The sequence below is a fragment of the Myotis nattereri genome, assembly GCF_964212035.1.
Source record: "Myotis nattereri genome assembly, chromosome: 17".
Classification (NCBI taxonomy): Eukaryota; Metazoa; Chordata; class Mammalia; order Chiroptera; family Vespertilionidae; genus Myotis; species Myotis nattereri.
Window position 1 is genome coordinate 39,912,034 of NC_138092.1, and position 21,502 is coordinate 39,933,535.

General features: G+C 41.6%; 1 protein-coding gene across 7 annotated transcripts in view; it reads right to left on the minus strand.

The window, feature by feature from the left end:
• STAU2 (staufen double-stranded RNA binding protein 2) overlaps window positions 1-21,502 on the minus strand; it is a 226,977-nt gene that overhangs the window by 122,543 nt on the left and 82,932 nt on the right. For all 7 annotated transcript variants that reach the window (XM_081111012.1, XM_081111015.1, XM_081111010.1 and 4 more), the window contains 2 exons: window positions 17,908-18,039; window positions 10,752-10,812 (listed from right to left, as the gene is read on the minus strand). In XM_081111012.1, coding sequence (XP_080967138.1) covers window positions 10,752-10,812; window positions 17,908-18,039 — 193 coding nt within the window. The remainder of the gene's footprint in view (window positions 1-10,751; window positions 10,813-17,907; window positions 18,040-21,502) is intronic.

Here is a 21,502-nt window from a genome sequence, read left to right on the forward strand (position 1 = left end):
ATAACTTAAATGTTATGACTCTAAATTCTATACTCAGCTGAAGAAATCAAGAAGCTAACAGCATTACTGCAGCATTATTATTCAGCAGTAATGGGCTTGCCAATAGCAATATTACAAAGCAGCAGTCATGCTCTCTCCACGCTCCAGGGAGGCATTACCTCACAGTGTAGGAACTCACGCAGAGCGCCAGCTCCATATCCTACAGTAAAGCCTGGGTTGATATTCCCTCATGAATAAGGAAGATTCCTTTCTACAGAGCTCAACTAACATAACAGTCATTAAAAGAGTGTAAAGATATGCGTGGATTCAGCAGTCAACTACTGAATAATTTCAACCTCAATATCAGTAACAGAGTGTATGGTTATGTCTCGACTCATTTAGGTTCTTCCTGTTGTAAATTTCAATCGGGTAAAGAACTAAAAGAATCAGAGAGTAATCTAACGTTTGCCTATTTAATGACTTTTAACTTATTTTGCCAATAGGTACTCTGAAAAACAATACCAACTTACACTTCTAGGAGCAGTGTGTAATTCAACCTGTTTTCCCCTACTTCTGTTAAAACAAATTTTAATTACTGCAACGCTATACTACTTCAGTTATATTCAATTCCATGTATTTATTACATAGGATAACTCTTTTTGTGTGATGACCATAAGACTGTACCTTCATTCCTGCTGGCTTTGACCTCAGTTTTGCTCATTGACTTCAAAGGTATTCCCCTGGCTCAGGCTTGTAAATTTATCACATTCACCCTTTATCTCAAGATGTCCTGAACCCCTTCTCTCATCATCTATTTTTCATCCCTGATTTTGCCTTTAATACTCCCATCAGCTGTCACCATGGTACACGGCTACACTGAACATACAACTTTGGGACTAGTCTACACTTTACATGCATGATCTCACTTAAGCCCCGTAACAACATACGAAATGGGCATTCTGATTTCTTTACATTAGATATAAAACGAAAGCCCAGAGAAGTCACGGAAGTGAGCCGAAGTCATACGGACAGTAAGTACTAATGCCAGAATTTGGTTCCAGGCAGTCTGTCTCTAGAGCCTGGATATGTAACCATGACATTAAATGGCCCCGGAAAGAACAAACAGAATACTAAGTGCTATGTCCGGCCGGCAACAAACACCTGGACTGAATCCAGGAAGTAATCGATGTTTCTCTCTATCGGTCTCTCCCCTTCCCTTCCGCTCTCTCTAAAAATCAATGGGAAAAGACAACCCTCCGCTGAGGATTAACAAACGGTGAACAAAACCCAATTACATGAAAGCACTGTTATGCTGCCTGGGGCCTCCCCCTCGGGAGCAGAGGCCCTAGAACACGGCAGCGCTGAGACAGGGAGGTGGCGAGGACGATGGCACTAGTCCTGGGCGGCCCTGAGGATGAGCAGGCCCGGAACGGCAGTGCCTGCTCCTTGAGGTCTGCAGCTGTGACCACGGCCTGGTGTTGACCTTTGGCCACCTGAGAGCGAGGGAGGCCCCTACAGCAGCGTGGGCCTCGTGGCCGGGACTCTCTCCTTCCCAGGGAAGCCTGAGGCCCTTTATCAGGGGAGAGCACATGCGACCCAAGAAGGTGCCTACTGGGCCACCATGGCCACCCTCCTGGAGCACAGGAACAGACCACCCATCCTCTCCACGACCTGCAGCTGCTAAGCTGACCGGCTCTCAGGAACCCCCCTTCCAAATGCCCTGTTGCTGAAATGCAATGGAGTGGGGTATACCATGGGGGATACTCCTCTCCTTCCCCACACAGCTCATATCCACCTGGGCTTCCAGCCACAGCCCTTGAGTCCCTAGTTCTGCTCAATTTTTAAGCAAAATATACACTGACGCTATTTAAATGAAGACAAAAAACAACAATGCAAATTCTGAAGGAAACTTCTGAAAATTAAACTAAAAAAGGGGAATGTATGGAGACAGGGGGTATACGGGAAATCTCTGAATCTCCCTCTCAATTCGTTATAAACCTAAAAGTTCCCTAAAATTAAAATTAAAAAAATAGCCAATTTTAAAAAGGCTGACATTTGTCTTAGCACAAGAAGTAGCAAAGAAAAGAGCACCATAACAGCAGAGCGGTAAGTGTACTGGACTGGGATCACGCTAGCAGTTCGAGCTGCAGTGGCCAGTAGCCCCTTCACCCGCTTTTCTCGTCTGTAAAACGAACTAGACAAGAGGAACTTGAAAATCTCCTGCAGCTCTAAAAGTCTATAAATCATCTCAACACAAACCAGAAAGCCTGGAGTAAAACCATACCCTTGAATAACATCCCCTCAAAAGCCTGCTGACTGTTCTTTAAAATGAGCTATTACTGAAGTTTTTTACGTCTTAAGAAGAATCATGTCATACAGATGGCTGCTCCACTGTTAAAACAAACATCTTACAGGCTTGCCCAGCCGTGCTAGTGTTTTTACATGACCCACCCAAATATCAAACTGGTATCTGAAACAATCGTTTGGACACTTTCCATGTTATGAAATGTTCTTAAAAAATAATTCTGGTGCGTGATACATAAAACAATCAAGAAAATACATAATTTTGGTGGAATTTCCTTCAAAATATTATTCATTTTTCCTTAATTATCAGCAAAGTGATCGCTCCACAAATAAGTATGTTGTCTACTGGGGCAAATGCAGGCCTTGGAGTCGGGAGATTCGCTACCTCTAGCCCACGCGGTGCGACCAGGCATGTTGTAAAATCACCCGGGCCTCAATTCTCCGGTTTATAAATGAGAGGTTGGACATTCTCCAACCTTTTCACACTTCTGACTCTGGGTCTGTTTTTCCTCTTCTATGCGTATCATGTTTCAAGGGTCAGTCTTTTAGACAGACCACACTTATTTAGTAATGATAAGTAATCTTCCTGTTTCTTCCCCAAAGACTGCCAATCTGAGATGCAGAACAGTGTGAGATATGAATTCTGATACAGGTCTACCCCAAAGCCAAGATGTCTACTAAGAATGAATGCACTGCTTCTATGAGGTTGAAATACCAATAATGACACCTACTATGACATCAAGTCCAGCAATACTGAGCTGAGAAACAGGGGCCCATGATATCTATGGCCATTAAGGTAGTGGGGTGGGGGTTGGGGGGGGGGGGTGAAAACATTGCATTTTTTTCTTTTTCTTTTTTAAATATATTTTATTGATTTTTTACAGAGAGGAAGGGAGAGAGATAGAGAGTTAGAAACATCGATGAGAGAGAAACATCCATCAGCTGCCTCCTGCACATCTCCTACTGGGGATATGCCTGCAACCCAGGTACACGCCCTTGACCGGAATCGAACCTGGGACCTTTCAGTCCGCAGGCCGACGCTCTATCCACTGAGCCAAACCGGTTTCGGCTGCATTTTTTTCATTCGTTCAAATACTGAGCACCGGCAATGTCAGGCACTGTGCTATATGATTTGTTTTTAAAATAAAAACAACTGATTTTTTTTTTCAAATGACACTTGTTCCATTTTTTTTAAAGTTTCCCCTCCTTTTCTTATTGGGTGATGGTTAATCATCACCAAGATTGACCAGCTTTTTAAGAAGCAGCTTCAACTTTAAAAAGCCTACTTAAAATCACCAATAATACCAAAGATAGTCCAATGCAGTCAATCAATACTTTCTTAATGAATTAAGGAATGAATGCTACATCCATTCTACACACAAGTTTCAGGGAGACTTGCCCCTGCCTTCCCGGACCTTAGCCTCCAACCACACAGTTCCAAGCGCCTTCTTTTAGTCGATGCTTTGACTACCCTCATGCCTCTTACTAGTACTTCCCGTGTCACTGGGACTTTCATCTTCTCAATTACTTGTACTCCATGTAGTAAGGGCAGAAAGACCAGGGACCAAGCACTTCCTCAACAGTTTTCAACAAAACTTTAAATTGATTTATGTTAAAACACAATAAAGACAATGATTAAAGCTGGTGCATGAATAAATAAACAGAAGAGAAAAAGTCCAGAATAAAACCAGATATTTACAGATTCTTAGTATCTGATAACAGTCAAGTCTCAATCAATGCAGGGGGAATGAAACAGGATCCATACTTTCAGTATAAATCCCAGATGGATCACAGATTGAAAGATAAAAAAATAAAATTATAAAAGTTCTAGAAGGCAACTTAAAAGATTTTTTTTATAATCTCAGAGTGGGGAAGGCATTATTAAGATTACAAATGCTAAAAAGACTACAAAAGAAAAGGCCATTCAAATACATTAAAAAGGAAACCAAACTTTGGAAGAAAATTCCACCACAAACAAGGAAAATATTGGCAAGGCATATCATAAAAGCACATCCACACTCTTATCAAATAATAAAAAAAGACCAACTACCTAATTTTAAAATGAGCAATAGCGATGACTGTATCGTTGACGTAAATAGTACACAAATGACTCAAATGTACAAAGAAATACTCAATCTCATTCAAAATAGGAGAAATACAAAATAAAACTACATTGAATACCATATTTCAACTATCAGATTGGCCAAGATCCAGAAGTCTGAGAGCACGGTGTTATGATGTTGAGGGGAAACGTAATCTGGCCGACTGCTGGCAGGAATGGAAATTGGTCAGTTTCCATTGACGTAACCTGGCAACAGCCATCAAAATCCTAAGTGCACATATTCTTTGACTCAGTGACTCCACTTGTAGGAATTTATCCAACGAGCATAATAACACAAGTGCAATATGATATATGTTTGAGGCTTTACCCTGTAGCATTCTTTATAATACAAAAATACTGTAAACGCCCATCAGTTAGAAACTGGTTAAATAATAATAAAGTCGTACACATATTAACATAGACGGATCTTCAGGACATACTGTAGGTGAAAAGAGAAAACTGTAGAGCAGTGTGTCTGATGCTAAGGGACAAAATACTCTAAGTCTGAATGTGCTTGTATCTGTATAAAAAGATTTGGGAACAGTACCAAAGAAACTAGCCAACCGTAAGTTACTTGCTTGGGGGACAGGGTGGAAAGCGTGCTAATGGGGACAAACGTGGGGGGGGGGGGGGCGGGATTATTTACTTTTTGCTTTTTTTATTCATTCAAAAAATGAAATATAAAAGAAAAATAAAGAAGACTGATACAGTGGAATCTGAACTAAACTTCAACTAAAATCATCATTAGAAATGAGATCAAAGGTACAAAAGTGATTTTAAAGATTTCTCCTCCTGGCAGTGTGGAGGCCCAGGCATTCTGAAGGGCTCCCCAACTCTCACACTACAAAGCAACTAGTATTTCTTGTAAATCTAAATGTGTACACATACTCTCACCCATGAAGTCCACTCCTGGCTGTGCTCCCAGGAACTCTGAGGCAGGCACACCAGGAGGCGTGTTCAAAATGTTCATAGTACTATTTTGTGATAACAAAATCCCGAAAATATCCCAAATGTGGACCAATAGGAGAACAGACAAACCAGTTATAGGATACTCACATAATGGATGAAATACTGCATGTAACAAAATAAATTAACAGTGTTAAAGTCAGGGGAGAAGTTCAAGAAAATACACAGTATAATACCATTTTCCTGAGGTTTAAAAAATAAAAAAACTAAACTACACAAATACTGTTAAGGACTCCAACTTATTTGATAAAACTGTAAGAAATAAAGGGTGGGGTGACCACAAATAAAACCCAGAGAAGGTGGTTTCTTCTGCTGGGGAAGGCCTGGTGGGCCAATGGATATCGAAGAGGAGGATACTGGGAAGTCTGGTCATATTCTAGTGCTTAGTTTGTTATCATGCTTCATCACTTCTATGTGTTAAATACATTATGCATCAGGTATTGCCTATATTTTTTCTTTAAAAATGGTAACACAAGTTTAATGTTTCCTGACAAACTGTAAGACTAGAGTCATAAAACGCCATCTCTCTAGACCAGCTGATGAATAATTATCTACTAATCTGTTATCTTAAAAGCACAATCCTTACCCAATAAGAATAAACTATGTACAGGTTCTATATACCATGCACGGCATGGGGGGAGCATGCACATGACCTTTGTAATGTCGGGTCACTGGGACCGGGCAGCCACTGGTGTCGGGATGCACAGAGTTTAATACCATACAGATATGACACAAAAGTGACAGAAGTGCTGGTAAGTCAACTACGGTACTAAAAAGGCCAGTAAGAACTCTACTCCATCCCAAAAGTATTTGTCTTGGGTCATCTCTAATGAACCTAGAAGAGTCAGCATATTTCACAGGGGCTAAATAAAACTTTTAAAAGGTTAACGGAAAAAATATTTATGTGAAAAATGCCTCCAAATAATCTTTTAGTGGGTGGATTCGGCACATACCAGTGAATACTTTTGAGCTCTGTCCAATTTTGAATTAAGCTAGAGTTCACCTTTGAGAAACAATGAACCTGTTTTTAAGTAAAACTCGGTATTAATAAGAAACAGGGAATGTGAATACAAAAAAAAAGATATTATCAACTGAACTATATCTAAGTATTTTACAAAGTTTTCCATGAGTCGTCAGTAAATCTTTAAAACGCGTAATCTTTTCTAAAAAGTCGTTCGTCATTCATCTGTAAAAACCTAGCTTTTTATGTGTATGCCAAGCGTTAAATCGCCCCGCGCTGGATTCAACACGGGCCTCACATTACAGGGCGACGTGCTCTTGCCCTTCAACATGACTATGACAGTGACTCACAAGGGGAAAAACACACTGCGAACAGCCTGCCTCCAACTGCAATCCGGGCCGCTGAGGAGAGCCTGGGAAGCCGGCAAACATTAGGCCCATGCTTTAAATCTGCAGGCAATCAGGCTATGTAATCACAATCACTTGCAAGACCATTTCAACTATTTTTTAGCTGTAATTGTTAGCAGTTTCTTAGGACTGTAATCTTTAAAATAATATCTTCCACCAAAAAAATAATAATGTCTCCCACTTCAAAAATTAAATGCACATGGACATGAACTTTGTCTACTTGGAGTTAGGTACCAGCTGTGCCACGTTAAAACTCTCTTCATTCCCCTTTCTAATTCTGCCTTCCTTTCTTTTTTCTTAACTTTTGTACACTGTAGTTCCATGTTAATTTCATATTTATCCAAATAATGGCTGGCTAAATATTTTATCTCATCAACTATAATCTGTGCAGGAAGGTGGAGTTTCACAAAGAAAACAAAGTGAGCCGAAACCGGTTTGGCTCAGTGGATGGAGCGTCGGCCTGCGGACTGAGGGGTCCCGGGTTCGATTCCGGTCAGGGGCGTGTGCCTGGGTTGCGGGCACATCCCCAGTGGGAGATGTGCAGGAGGCAGCTGATCGATGTTTCTGACTCTCTATCTCTCTCCCTTCCTCTCTGTAAAAAATCAATGAAATATATTTAAAAAAAAAAATAAAACAAAGTGAGGAGCCTCTTTATGATGCCATTTTGTGTTTTATAAAGTCGTATGTTACCTTTTCAGATGTTATTCAAGGAAAGCTCCTTGTTTTACAGAGATTAAAGAGTCTCAACATTTAAACTGCTCTGCACAACTCTCAACAGAGCACACGGAGTAACAAGACGCACAGGGAGATGCCGGGGGTCAGACACGCGGTCAGCGAGGCAGCCGCCCGGCAATCTCAAGTTCCTGTCTCCCCCCTCCCCTCCCCTCCCCACCCACGTGCCATCCTGAGAGGGTCCTGCTCTCCCACCTGCTGCAAAACACGAGCACAGGTGTTCTTCACAGAAACCACTGAGGGCAAACTGTCAAACCCCGGGAACTAAGAGAATTTACCCTAAATGTTACCATCATACATGAATGTAAACTGAATTTCGGTAATGGATTCATCACTTGAGGGATCAGTTCCTAAGAAGAGACCGACCTTTTCCTAGTGCTATCTTTAAGTAGCTGCGAGCTGGCTCCAGAGGACTTGGGGCGGTGTGTGTGTGTGGGGGGGGGGATCATTCCGAGTGGAAACCTGAGGTGGGGACCACTCAGTGCTCACAGGGAAGGACCCTGGGGTCAGCTTTCTCACCCCTCACAGTTGGGAAGGGGTGAGGGATCGTCCTCCTTTCAAATTCTCAGTGTGAACCGCTGTAGCCCAGAGGAAGTCCTGAAGTGCATACAGTATGATAAAGCTGTAAGCTGACTTCGACTAGCTTTATCACATCTAAGGCTATATCGAAAGCAAATCTTTTATGCACTCTTACACATTTCTGATCTCTGAACCTCACTGCCTCTTTGATCCCTCTCCTCCCACTTGCAAAGGAGTTTCCAGATCTGTTAGCAAGATAAAAATCAACAAACAGTCCTAACCGGTTTGGCTCAGTGGATAGAGCGACAGCCTGCAGATTCAAGGGTCCCGGGTTCGATTCTGGTCAAGGGCATGTACCTTGGTTGCGGGCACATCCCCAGTAGGGAGTGTGCAGGAGGCAGCTGATCAATGTTTCTGCCTCTCTATCCCTCTCCCTTCCTCTCTGTAAAAAATCAATAAAATATATTTACAAAAAAAAAAAAAATCAACAAACAGCCCTAGCTGGTTTGGCTCGGTGGATAGAGCATTGGCCTGGAGACTGAAGGGTCGTGAGCTCGATTCCGGTTAGGGGTAATGTCTGGGTTGTGGGCTCAATTCCCAGTGTGGGGCGTGCAGGAGGCAGCCAATCAATGATTCTCTCTCATCATTGATGTTTCTATCTCTCTCTCCCTCTCCTTTCCTCTCTGAAATCAATAAAAAATAAAAAATATATTTTTTTAAAAAGTAAAATCAATTTAATGCTTCTTACATTGCCTTACCAAGTAATTATAAACCTATATATTCAAACATCAAAGGAATTAAACTCTCTGAGAATCCTGAACTCATTCCATTTTTTCTTTGGGGTACATGCTAAGCTATCACATCCATCATCCTTATACATATAGATCAAAGGCTCAGAGTCCTATTAAATTACTTCAAGTATTCCCAGAAAATAACTCATGAATAACATTACGTTACTGAAATATTCTTTTCAAGAAGCTAGTTTTGATGACCCAAAAATTCAGTTCTTATAAGCATGTTTTGATGAGTTTGTTACTAATTTCATTATACATCAAGAGATGAGCTGCTAACATCAAAAAATAAATTATGGCCGAAACCGGTTTGGCTCAGTGGATAGAGCGTCTGCCTGCGGACTGAAAGGTCCCAGGTTCGATTCCGGTCAAGGGCATGTACCTGGGCTGCGGGCACATCCCCGTTGGGGGATGTGCAGGAGGCAGCTGGTCGATGTTTCTCTCTCATCGATGTTTCTGACTCTCTATCTCTCTCCCTTCCTCTCTGTAAAAAATCAATAAAATATATTTTTTTAAAAAAAATAAATAAATAAATAAATTATGGCAATTTACACATTGTGGTTTATAACCTTATCCAGAGGTTATAAGGGAGAAAACTAGGGTTGGAAACGAGATGGTTTGACTCCACTGGCCCTTCCCTTCAATAGGGTCTGCATTGGCTGGTGTGTTGTTTTACTGATTTATAGTAAAATGGTCACTTCAGTGGAAATAGATGCTCTTTAGGAGAGGTGAGGAGGAAGTTAAAGATAAATGTCTCTGTTTGCAATGCATAACAGCCTGAGCACATAAATAAACTTAAGTGGATTTCTAAGCATATGATACTACTATAATTAGAAGGCAATTATGAGCAATTGTATTCTTACATTTCTGATAATTCAATCAGTGACTTATTAAAAATTCTAATGACTCGGCACAACGTGAAAAATGCTTATTGCAATGTTAAATGAAAACAACACAGTACAAACTTTCATTTATGTTATAGATGAAATCTATCATCCATATCTACTTTCCCACAATGCACGAGGAAGTTCTAAATGGAGATGCGGCTGTGGCTGACTCAGAACTTAAGTCACCACGAAGTGAGTGTTTAGGGCATCATTCTTCGTATTAAAGTAAGACAGGGAAACATTCTGATTTTAATTACTAAATAGTCTTAACAATTGTTCTTTAATTGTTAACAACTGTTCTTAAATTAAAATCCTGATGTACCTTCACATTAGCAATACAGAAATCATAAATACTATTTGATGTGGTGGAAATAAAGAACTCTTCACAGAGATCTAAGAAAAAGTAGAGCAAACTCTTCCCTAAAAAGATGTAAAATTATTGTACATTCATTTTACTACATAATTATCCTCAGTCTTGAAAACCATGAACAGCACAGCCCTCAGGTCATTATATCAGAACAGGAACACTCTAAATCAGCGGTCGCCAACCGGTGGTCTGCGGACCACTGGTGGTCCGTGAGGTCTGAAAGGTTGGCGACCGCTGCTCTAAATAATTGTAATCTGTATTTTGAACAAGGATCATACAGTGGATTTTGCCATTTGTGTGGACTTAATCTATTTTAATTAATAAAAGTGAATAATTTTTCACATAAAAATTACAATTATGTAAAAATTTGTGTTTACCTAAAAAAAATTACAACTTTGAAAACAGCTGATTTTAGAGTATAATGAGCTTGTAGATAATTGCTTTTCTTTTTTTTTAATTCTTTCATACTATAATTATGCTGCAATAAAACAACTTAAAACGTCATCACTATGAGTTAAATGGTACACCGTCTGCAAAGCTTAACCATGTTAAGAATATGAGCGCCTGTGTCTTCTAGCAATTCCAGAAACGCAAACAGCACGACTTCCTCGTATCCCCCCTGCAACACTAATCATGGCATGGTGAGCCCAGGCAGACCCGATAAATACCCAGTGACCTACGAGTCACTGAACCCGCCACGAACACTCAACGTAGTTAGCATAAAAGTGACAACTTACTGTTATTGGTTGGTTCGGGAAAACCAGCCTTCGGACCACTCCATCCTTTGTTTTCCCCTGTCTGAAAGATTAAATCAATCATTAAAATCCAGAGAGACGGACTTATTCCAAAAGCAAAATGTTAAGTCATCAATGAAGCAAGGCCAAAGGTCTCTCACACAGTCGTTCTGTGATTCTCTCCATCTCGGACCCCAGGACTGTGGACCCAAGAGGAACTAACTGGAACAGCATTATCCACCCCTTTCCTACATTCAAGCCTGTTTCTTATGTCTGGTTCTGCCTTTATCTTCACCCACACTTACAATTTACATCATCAAGAAAGCCATGTTCAGTGCATTATAGACAACAGCAGCTCTATCTAGGTGGTTGAAAAGTAAACCAATCCTTATCAAATAATAAACAATAATCATCATGACAAGTGCTAAAGAGACTAAAGGAGCTTCTTTATCTCTCCTGAGGTCAAACCACAATAGAAATATTACTATGTCTGTTCCCGAACAGTCCTAGGACAAGGATCACCAAAATACTGCCAATGACATACACACACACAAAATGGGAAACTAAGCCCTAACTTGGGAGTAAAACTTGTAATATCCTGACCGTCGCCAGACGATGTGACATATATCTGGTATAAACTCAGAGTCCGAAGGAGTATTTCGTCAAATTCATCAGTGACATGAACAGGTTACGTTCTCTTCTGCGGAGCTGGCGCTGTTGGTACCAGGTACTCCGGGAGAGAAAAGGCACATCTGCTATTCTAATCAGCATTTTAAACTTGCTGTCCGAGGTCAAAGATCAAAAGGATACATTAAATCCGGATATAAATAAAAATACAATCCTAGCACATAGCTTGTCACTGTAAGAGGATGGAGGAGGAGTACATGTGCGTAAAAATGCGGTGCGTGCTGGTGGGGCGGCTGGGAGACCGTGAAGTGCGAGACGAGGTGGCAGAACAAGGACCGCTGACGGAGGGGAGTGGAAGTTGGAGGAAGTGTCCACAGTAGGGAGTAAGTCACTTCAGGAGGGAAGGAACCGGCTGATTGGAAGAATGCAGACTCTCAGACATTTAAGGGCCTGGTTAAAGGTGGTGATAATAAATTTAGCACTTCATGCAACCTTTCTTGCTTGCTTTTTTTAAAATTTGATCTCAGAAAGGGAGAGAGGATGGGAAAGAGAGAAAAAAAAACATCGATGTGAAAGAGAGATACATCAACCGGTTGCCTCCCATATATGCCCAGATTGGAGATGGAACCCACAACCTAGGTATGTGCCCTGACCGGGAATCAAACCAGCAACCTTCTAGGGCACAGACGACGCTCCAACCCAGCAGTCGCCAACCTTGTGGATCTCACGGACCCAGTGGTCCGCGGACCACCGGTTGGCGACCGCCGCCAACCAACTGAGTTACCTGGCCAGGGCCACGCCACCTTTCTTAATTTCTCTCCTTCTACTAATAACAAAGGTTATTTAAATATTCGATTATATTCCCTACACCTAGTTTTTCACCTTCAACTGAATACCAAGTCTACTGTCCTCTCATTTCTACTCCAGCACTCTAATGAAACTGTTTTTGTAAGGTTCAGACTTAAACACAACAGTGACCACAGTGCCCTGGGCGGTCCCGGGTCTGTCTCTTCAACTGTGTTTGGACGGAACACGCCCAGGGACCCTTCCTACAGCCTCGACCACGCTCCTGGGTCTTATCCAGTCACCCCCTCCGACCCCCTCCAAGACCAGCCAACACACCCTGTGTTTTTCTACCTTAACTCCTTACTGATGAACCACGAGCTCCCAAATTCGGCAGCATTATTCCACCCAGGTGGAGGCTGCGCCTGCTGCCTGGCAGCCTGCATCTGTGGCCGCCCACACCTCCCTCCCCCTGGGCTTCTATTTCCACCCCGACGATGTGGCTCTCAAGGGCGTGGGCCACTTCTTCCGTGAGCTGGCAGAGAAGAAGCGCATGGGTGCTGAGCATCTCTTAAAGATGCAAAACTGTCCTGGCTGGTTTTGCTCAGTGGAAAGAGCATCGGCCTGCGAACTGAAGATCCCAGGCTCTATTCCAGTCAAGGACACATGCCTGCGTTATGGGCTCAATTCTGAGTAGAGGGTGTGCAGGAGGCAGCCAATCGATGATTCTCTCTCATCATTGATGTTTCCATCTCTTTCCCCCTCTCCCTTCCTCTCTGAAATTAATAAAAATATATTTAAAGATACAAACCAGCGCGGTGGCCGCATTCTCTCCAGGACGTGCTGAAGCCTCCCCAAGACGAGTGGGCAAAACTCAGGACCCTATGGAAGCCGCCGTGGCCTTGGAGGGGAACCTGACCCAGGCCCTTTGGAGCCGCAGGCCTGGTTCTGTCCGCACAGACACTCAGCTCTGTGACTTCCTGCAGAGCCACTTCCGGGGGAGCAGGTGAAACTCATCAAGGAGATGGGCGACACCTGCCTCCCCTCCGCAGGCTGCGGGCCCCCAGGCTGGGCTGGGCAAGTAGCTCTTCGAAAGGTTCACGCTCAAGCACGACTAGGAACTTTGGAGCACGGAGGCCTTTGAGGGCCCCTCTGAATCCCGTGGTGTCTGGCTTTTGCCTGAGCCTCTCGCCAAAACCCCGAGCCATTCTTTTAACCACCCTGGAGCCCTCTCCCATGCACTGGACCAAATGGAAACAATAAAGCTTCTTGCAGCAAAAAAACAAACCAAACAAAACACAACACAGTGAACATAAGGAGGAATCTCTCTCTCAAAACATCCCTAAATCAATAATCCAATAACCTATAATTCTCTCTCCCTCTCTTCTCTCCACCCCCCGCCCCAAGACTATGAAAGGAGAGGAAGGTCAAAGTCTGGAACCTGGAAGGCAGGTGATCAGGCTGTACCTCACATAGCAGATGTCAGGAGGCTGACGGCAAACCTGCAGAGGGAGGAGCCAGCAAAGAGCTCTTAGCAAGGACACTGATGGGTAATGCGGGACCCCAGGAAGCCTCTAGAATTAGGAGCACACCAGCTACCTCTTTTTTAAAAATATTTTTAATTTATTTTTCAGAGAGAGAGGAAGGGAGAGGGAGAAAGAGAAGCATCGATGTGAGAGCTGAACCTCAATCGGCTGCCTCCTGCATCCCCCCTACCGGGATCCAACCTGGGACCTTTCAGTGCACAGGGAAGACACCCAACTGGCCTGAAAACAGGATTGTTGGAAGTCGTTCAAGGCCTATGAAATCTCCAGGTCACCTCACTAACCCCAAGCAGATTTCCTAGGAGGTTTCTCTTAGGCTAAAACAGAGACACGGATGGGGGTGAAATAGATACCCCAACAGGGCAGATAAAGAGATGGAGACTAAGGTTACATCCCAGAAAGTAAGATCACCAGTCCCTTCCTCATCTGGGCCTTAGAAGACAGCAGCCAGGCTTCTAACTCAAAAGGAATGGCAAAAAAAATACAGGGAAGAGACTAAATCTTCAAAAGAAAGGTTTAAAAAATCCTCAGAGACATGAAAGGTTATTATACCCATTAAACAAGAAGAGGAGGCTATAAAAAGAAATATTCTAGAAATGAGGAAGAGCTCTGGGACATCAAAAATATAAGAGCCAAAGTAAAAAATGTCAAAGGAGGGCAGAAGACAAAATCGATGAAATCTCCTAGAAAATAGAACAAATGATATAGAAATAGAAAAGAGGAAGGAAGGGAGGGAGGGAAAAAGGGAGGGGGAGGGAAGGAGAGAGGGAAGGAAGGAGGGATCAGAAGGTCATCCATAAGACTAACAGATATCACAAAAGGAAATAATAGCAAAAATGGAAAAAAAGAAATTAACAGACATAATATGAGACACTTCCCAGTTTAAAATTATATGCATTTCTAGACTAAAACCCAAGCACTCAAAACACTTTATTAAAGAATACGCACATATCATCCATAACATTTCAGAGCCCCTGGGAGAAGAAAACCTGGAAAGACACCAGGAGGAGGAGAAGAAACGGGGAAGTTTCACACACAGGCTGCAGAGTCAGGGGGCAGGGGCTTCAAGAGTGATGCTGGGCGGTAGAAAACACTGGTGCGATGCCTTCAAAAGCCTGTGACAAAGTCATTCCCATTTTCGAATTGTATCTCAGAAAAACTGCAAACCAAGCATGTAGGGAATGGAAAGGTACTTCAGACCTATGAGATCTCAAAACATTTCTCATATATTCATCAGAAGGCTACTGAGAGTGTGTGCTCCATCAAAACAGGGAAGTAAATAAAGACCAAAGAAAACTGTCCAGGAAACAGGCAACACAGGAGGAAGGCAAAAGGGAATTTCTGGCTAATGGTGCCAACTCTTTCCTAGTCATTCTCTACTCCTCCCTCTTCATGTCCCCAGGCATGTTACCTGCCACTGAAGTCTACCTCAGACACTTCAAAAATACCTCTGGTTCCGAAACCGGTTTGGCTCAGTGGATAGAGCGTCGGCCTGCGGACTGAGGGGTCCCAGGTTCGATTCCGGTCAAGGGCATGTACCTGGGTTGCGGGCACATCCCCAGTAGGAGATGTGCAGGAGGCAGCTGATCGATGTTTCTCTCTCATCGATGTTTCTAACTATCTCTCTCCCTTCCTCTCTGTAAAAAATCAATAAAATACATTTTTTAAAAAAAATACCTCTGGTGCCACCCTAACCGGTTTGGCTCAGTGGATAGAGCGTCGGACTGCAGACTGAAGGGTCCCAGGTTCGATTCCGGTCAAGGGCATGTACCTTGGTTGCAGGCACATCCTCAGTAGGGGGTGTGCAGGAGGCAGCTGATCGATGTTTCTAACTCTCTATCCCTCTCCCTTCCTCTCTATAAAAAAAATTAATAAAATATATTATTTTTAAAAAATACCTCTGGTGCCTTTCCCCTTCTCTCCACCACCACTGCCTTAGTCCATACCCCCCAGTACCTCTTACGTAGCAACTCTGCTACTCAGCCTGCCCAAATCCATTCACTCCTTTATTTATAGGATTGTCTTTTTTAATTTTATTTTTATTTCAGAGAGGAAAGGAGAGAGAAAGAGAGAGAAATAGAAACATTAACGATGAGAAAGAATCATTGATCAGATGCCTCCTGCACACCCCGTACTGGGGATGGAGCCCCAAACCCGGCATGTGCCCTGACTGGGAACAGAACCGTGACCTTCTGATTCATAGGTCAATGTTCAACCACTGAGTCATACTGGCTAAGGCTTAGAGGATTGTCTTTTGAAGAATACAAACTAGATCATGTGACCTTCATGTTCAAATCTTACATGAACAATTCTCCAAGAGCTTTACTTCCCATGAAAACAGTGGCTTCGGCTATTCCTGACTTTCCAGATACATCTTCGTGTGTTCAAGGTTCCAGGACACTGTAATGTTTGTTCCATGACTAAAGCTCCTCACCCCTACACGTGCTGATCAGTTCCCTGAGTGCAGGGATCAAGTTTCAGGCATCGTGTCTTCGGTTGGAAGTTTCTGGCATGTAGTGGGTGTGATGGTTAATTTTATGTGTCAACTTGTCTGGGCTACGGTACCCAGGTACTTGGTCCAACATTATCCTGGGTGCTTCTGGGAGGGTGTTCGGGAGAGACTTACATTTAAAAGAATTGAACTCTGAGTGAAGCAGATTGCTCCTCATCCTGTGGGTGGGTCTCATCGAAAGAAAGGCTGGCCTCCCGGGAACAGGAGCGAACTCGCCAGCAGAAGCCTCTGCATTGGAGTTGCAACACCTTCCGAGTCTCCAGCAGAACCAGCCTCCCCATCAGACCTTGTACTCGCCAAGCCGCCAACAAGGCATGGCAATTCCTTACAATGGGTCTCCATGTGTGGTGCACATCTACATGTATGTACATACATGAGTGTGCATACATATATGTACACAAGTGTATACATGCACATATCCTGTTGGCTCTATGTCTCTGGAGAACCTGACTAATACTACAGTGGGTATGCAAAAAAATGTGTCTTAAAATAATGACATTAATGCTGGTTTTTGTTCTGTTTTGTTTTTACTTAACTTCCAAATAAATGTCTGAGATTTATTTTGACATATTTTTACAAATCACTCACCAAGTTTAAGTAAATATAAATGTGTTAAGTTAAAACAACATATACACAACATAAGAACTATAGAAACTTGAACACATGTTAGGTTTCATGTTACAAATATTTTTAAAGGAAGAAAAAGCATGGACTACCCAGGTTATAAAAACAGAATTAAAATCTCTAGCGATACCACACAGACAAATAATTTTTTAATCGCTCAAAATAATTGCCCACATATTCACAGTTGCCTTAAAAAGACAAGTACACCTAAATGTTTAATAGACGATTTTGTTTCTATTCAGACTTCAGGCGTGTGTTTCTGCAGAAACTGAAATTTCTCTGAAACAGAATCCTTATGCGAGAAAATGGTGTGGGGAAAAGTATGCTGTTTTTGGTAGAAATAATTATTAAGCCTGCTTTGTGAATTTTTGTATAAATAAAGTGTCCATAACAATTTCTACACATGCAAAGATAAAATGAAATCAAGCCAGTTCTTGCCAAGTTATCTGCCAAGTCCTGAATTTTGGGTCCCCTACCTCCCTTGCAACAGGGGCAGGTGTTAATGATGTCATTCACTGCGCAGAAGAAATAGGGGACCATGAACACAAGTCTTGGCAGAAAATAAACACCCTCTGAGTTTACCTTTACATTTAAAGTAAATAGAAAAACTAGTTTATAGAGTGTCTGTCCAATATAGTTCCTGCCCTAAAGGGATAACCCAGGATCTTTATTTCCAGTGTTTTCAGCTGCATTTCAGAAATAAAAGCCAACAACCTCGGTTCTTAAAAATGGGGCACAAATTAAAACTGTCTACATGGCAAAACCCAGGAGTCAGTAAGCTAAAAATGACTCCGTTGGTATTATACAAAATACATACAGCCACACAACAGATTTTTAGTATTTGCTAACTGTAAGATTAGAATTAAGACTTCATATTGACATCCTAAACAGATGTGATATTGTAACTGGGAATCTATCTTTTAAGTTGGAGAGTACTGCCTTAGGAAAGTTAAAACTGGAGGTCTACGTTAACACCACTGCCGACATTACTTAGAGTCAAGGAACACTGGTACGGAATTTGTTCATCACGTTGATAGTCTGACAGAATAGGACTGTACTTAGCGCTCACCTTGTCAAGTTGATCTTGAAGACTAGTGGACGCTTTATAACCGAGTTGTAACAGCATTGCTTCCGCCGCATTCTTTTTGGCTATCTTTTTATTCGGTCCTGTTCCAGTAGCAACTTCATTGCCTACCTTGACCTGGTAAGATTAAAGTAAGAAATCAGTAAGAGTTGCTTTGATAAACAGGCTCGACTTAACACCACAAAGCACTGTATTCTGCTCTGTAGCATTCAAAAATACAAAGTTCAGTCCACAATAAAAACAACTAAGATAAGATCCCATTTATGTGCTATATAGATAAGTGAAAATAAACATGGAGAAAAATATGGTTCTCAAAATGTCAATGGAAGTTATCTTAGGATAACAGAATCTTAGAAGATTTTTACTTCCTTACATATTTCTGTATTATTTCATTTTTTAAAACAATAAACCTGTATTATTTATACAAACAGAAAAATAAAATTCATATAATAGAGTATATGTTGGCTCTCAGTAGAGTTAGTATTCTTTATTTAAATTAATAAACTAGGTCTAAAATTCATGTTGGAGTGCTTGCTAGCTACAAGATAGGCCAGCTACGTAAGAAGCTTCCTTTACTGCTCTGAGTGTCCAAAGACTGGCCAACGGAAATGGAAGCAAAAAATCAATGAGCAGCAAAACATGCTTCGCCTGTCGTCACATGCTGTGTACACATCCCTCACTCTGATTCAGTTCTTCTGCGGTTCATCCCTGCTTCTCACTTACCCACCCGGCCTGCCCTCTGGCTCCAGGCCCTGCTCAGGGACATGCTGCTCCCTCCCTGGCACTCACCTTGGATCTCTGTCTGTCAGCTTTGCTTCTGACCTACTCTGATGCCTTCAAGACTTCCTCTAGAACAGATGCTGCCAGAGTCATTTTACCCATTCACCCACCCCTTGTCTCACACAAGTTCTTGTAGCGACGGGGTTCAATAGTTTGTGAACAGCTACCCTAAGTTATGTGTTAGTATTAAATAAGACTGCTGTAAAAAATTGAATTAATAAAAGGATAAAAGTAAAAAAGGCTAGACTTAACACCACAAAGCTGTGCTGAAGGACTTTAATTCCCTGCTAACAAGTCACTTAAAAAAAAATTACTTCTATATAAAAGTCAAGCAAATATATAATAAACTTTGTAAATCATCTTCCTAGAAAGCTAACAAATTTTTGTAACTATTATAAATAAGATTTTTATATTAAAATGTTACTTTTTCTGCAAAGAAGTTCAATTTTGCTATGCAATAAAATTAAGACTGCAGACTGTTTTAAAAAATAAATAAATCAAATCCTCAAAAACCTAACAAAAAAGTTCTAAAGTAGGCCCTAGCTGGTTTGACTCAGTGGATAGGCCTGTGGACTGAAGGGTCCCAGGTTCGATTCCGGTCAAGGGCACATGCTCAGGTTGCAGCTGAATCCCCAGTAGGGGGCATGCAAGAGGCAGCCAATCAATGATTCTCTCATCATTGATGTTTCTCTCTCTCTCTCTCTCTCTCTCTCCCTCCCTCCCTCTCTCCCTCCCTCCCCCCCTCCCTCTCCCTTCTTCTCTGAAATCAATAAAAATATATTTTTTAAAAGTCCTAAAGTGGCATTTACCCAAAACTTAACTCATTTTCTCTCACTGAGTCACAAATAAAATTGATGAAATTTGCTTTATATATTTTTAAAAACCTAGAGATCTTAATCACAAATAGAAAAATTAACATTATGTGATATATCAAAATACCATGTGCTGATAAGCAAATTAGTTTTTAGTTATCATTATTTTTTTTCTTTCTTTTTTCTTTTATTATTAGTTAAGGTATTACAAATGTGTTCTCATCCCCCCCATTAACCCCCAACCTCCCCCCACACACACACACTATTATTTTTCTCTTTGAAAAATTAAAGTATCTCTGTACAAAAAAATAAAAAGCTTTAAGAAATGCGCTCAGGAACTAACACCCAAATAATGTCGTCAGAGATTTTTTTGTCTAGCAATCAATAAAGTCACTGCACACATTTCACAACACACAAATTTACTTTTCGTGGTGATAAATAAATATTAGCATATTATCTCTAGATATTTTACTTCCACGTTCAATTTTAACAAATGATAACATCGCTTAAGTCGTTTATACAAAAATATTTACTTTGATAAAGTTGCTGCAATAGATAATGAATCCACTGGGGCTTCCCAAGGGGAAAAGCAATATGAATTCAGTGTGAAAACATGTAAAAGCACAGCCAAATGCTCCCATTTGACTAGAATGTTTATGAAGACCCATAAAAAGGAAGCTGGCGTAAATTCCTCTTTCAAAAGGGTACTTACTCCATATACTCCATAGGAAAGGAATTGTGTAATAGAGCCAAAGCCAGTTTTTATTCCTAATACAGGTCTAAAACTTAGGTGACTTTTTTTTCCCTTCAAGTTTTGCAGTTCAAAGAATACTTTCTAGAATTCTTCAGAGCTAAGAATGTAAAAAGAAAAAAACTGGTGCATGTATTTTAAGAAGAGGATGCTAGACCAGCACTGTTCTGGGTCCTAAGGACACCAGACCATATGGCTTACTAACCAGAGACGAATTCCCCTCCGTGGTTGTCTGCGTTCCCACAGTGGTTTATCTGTGACCACATCACAAGTTTACATCTCCAGCAACAGCCAAATACACTAGCTCTCACACAGGCAGGCAGCAAGTATGCAGCAAAGGTTTATGAAGGTCCTACTGTATACAGACCACTGCATTGAATACTGTGAGATAAAGACTATAAATCAGGAAGGAAGGTAAAATGTAGATACGCATGAAAAGTGCATCAACATGACAGACTATGCTTGAGTATCAAAATTTTTCCTATATGGTCATCACTGCATAAATATCTGTTCATTTTAACAGGATTATATTGAAGGTGAGGTCCATGGGTTTGATTGGAAAAAAGTTTCTCTGACAAGCCAATTACAACAAAAACAGCTTGGGGACAATAAGGAAAATTTAAATATAGACTGGTCATTAGAAGATTCTTATGAATCAGGCCTAAAGAAAGAAAACGTACTCTTTTTTTTTTTTTAGAGATACATACTAAATATGTAGGCTTCCTGGCTGGTGTGGTTCAGTGGTTGGAGTCAACCTAGGAACCAGGTGGTCACAGTTCGATTCCTGGACAGGGCACATGCCTGAGTTGTGGGCTCAATTGCCAGTGTGGGGCATGTGGGAGGCAGCTGATCAATGATTCTCTTTCATCATTGATGTTTCTCTCTCTCACCCCTTCTCCCCTCCTCTTTGAAATCAATAAAAATACATCTAAAAAAATAAATATGTGAGCTGAAAGGACATACAGTTAGAAATTAGCTTTGAAATTCTTCAGGAAACGAAAGAAGGGCGGGAGGAAGGAAAGGAAAATGAACGGCTGAAGCAAGTGTGGTAAGAATCTGAACGGCCATGTCTGCATGACGGGCATATTCCCCAGCAGGCCAGCACACTGCTCTTCACGGTGCGCTACTGAATATATCCACCCTCGGGTAGGTTTGAAACTTTCCCAATAAAAAATTAAACGTTTCTTCAACACTGGGGCTTGAGCGGACAAGTGAAGAGGCGCAGATGAGATCTGAA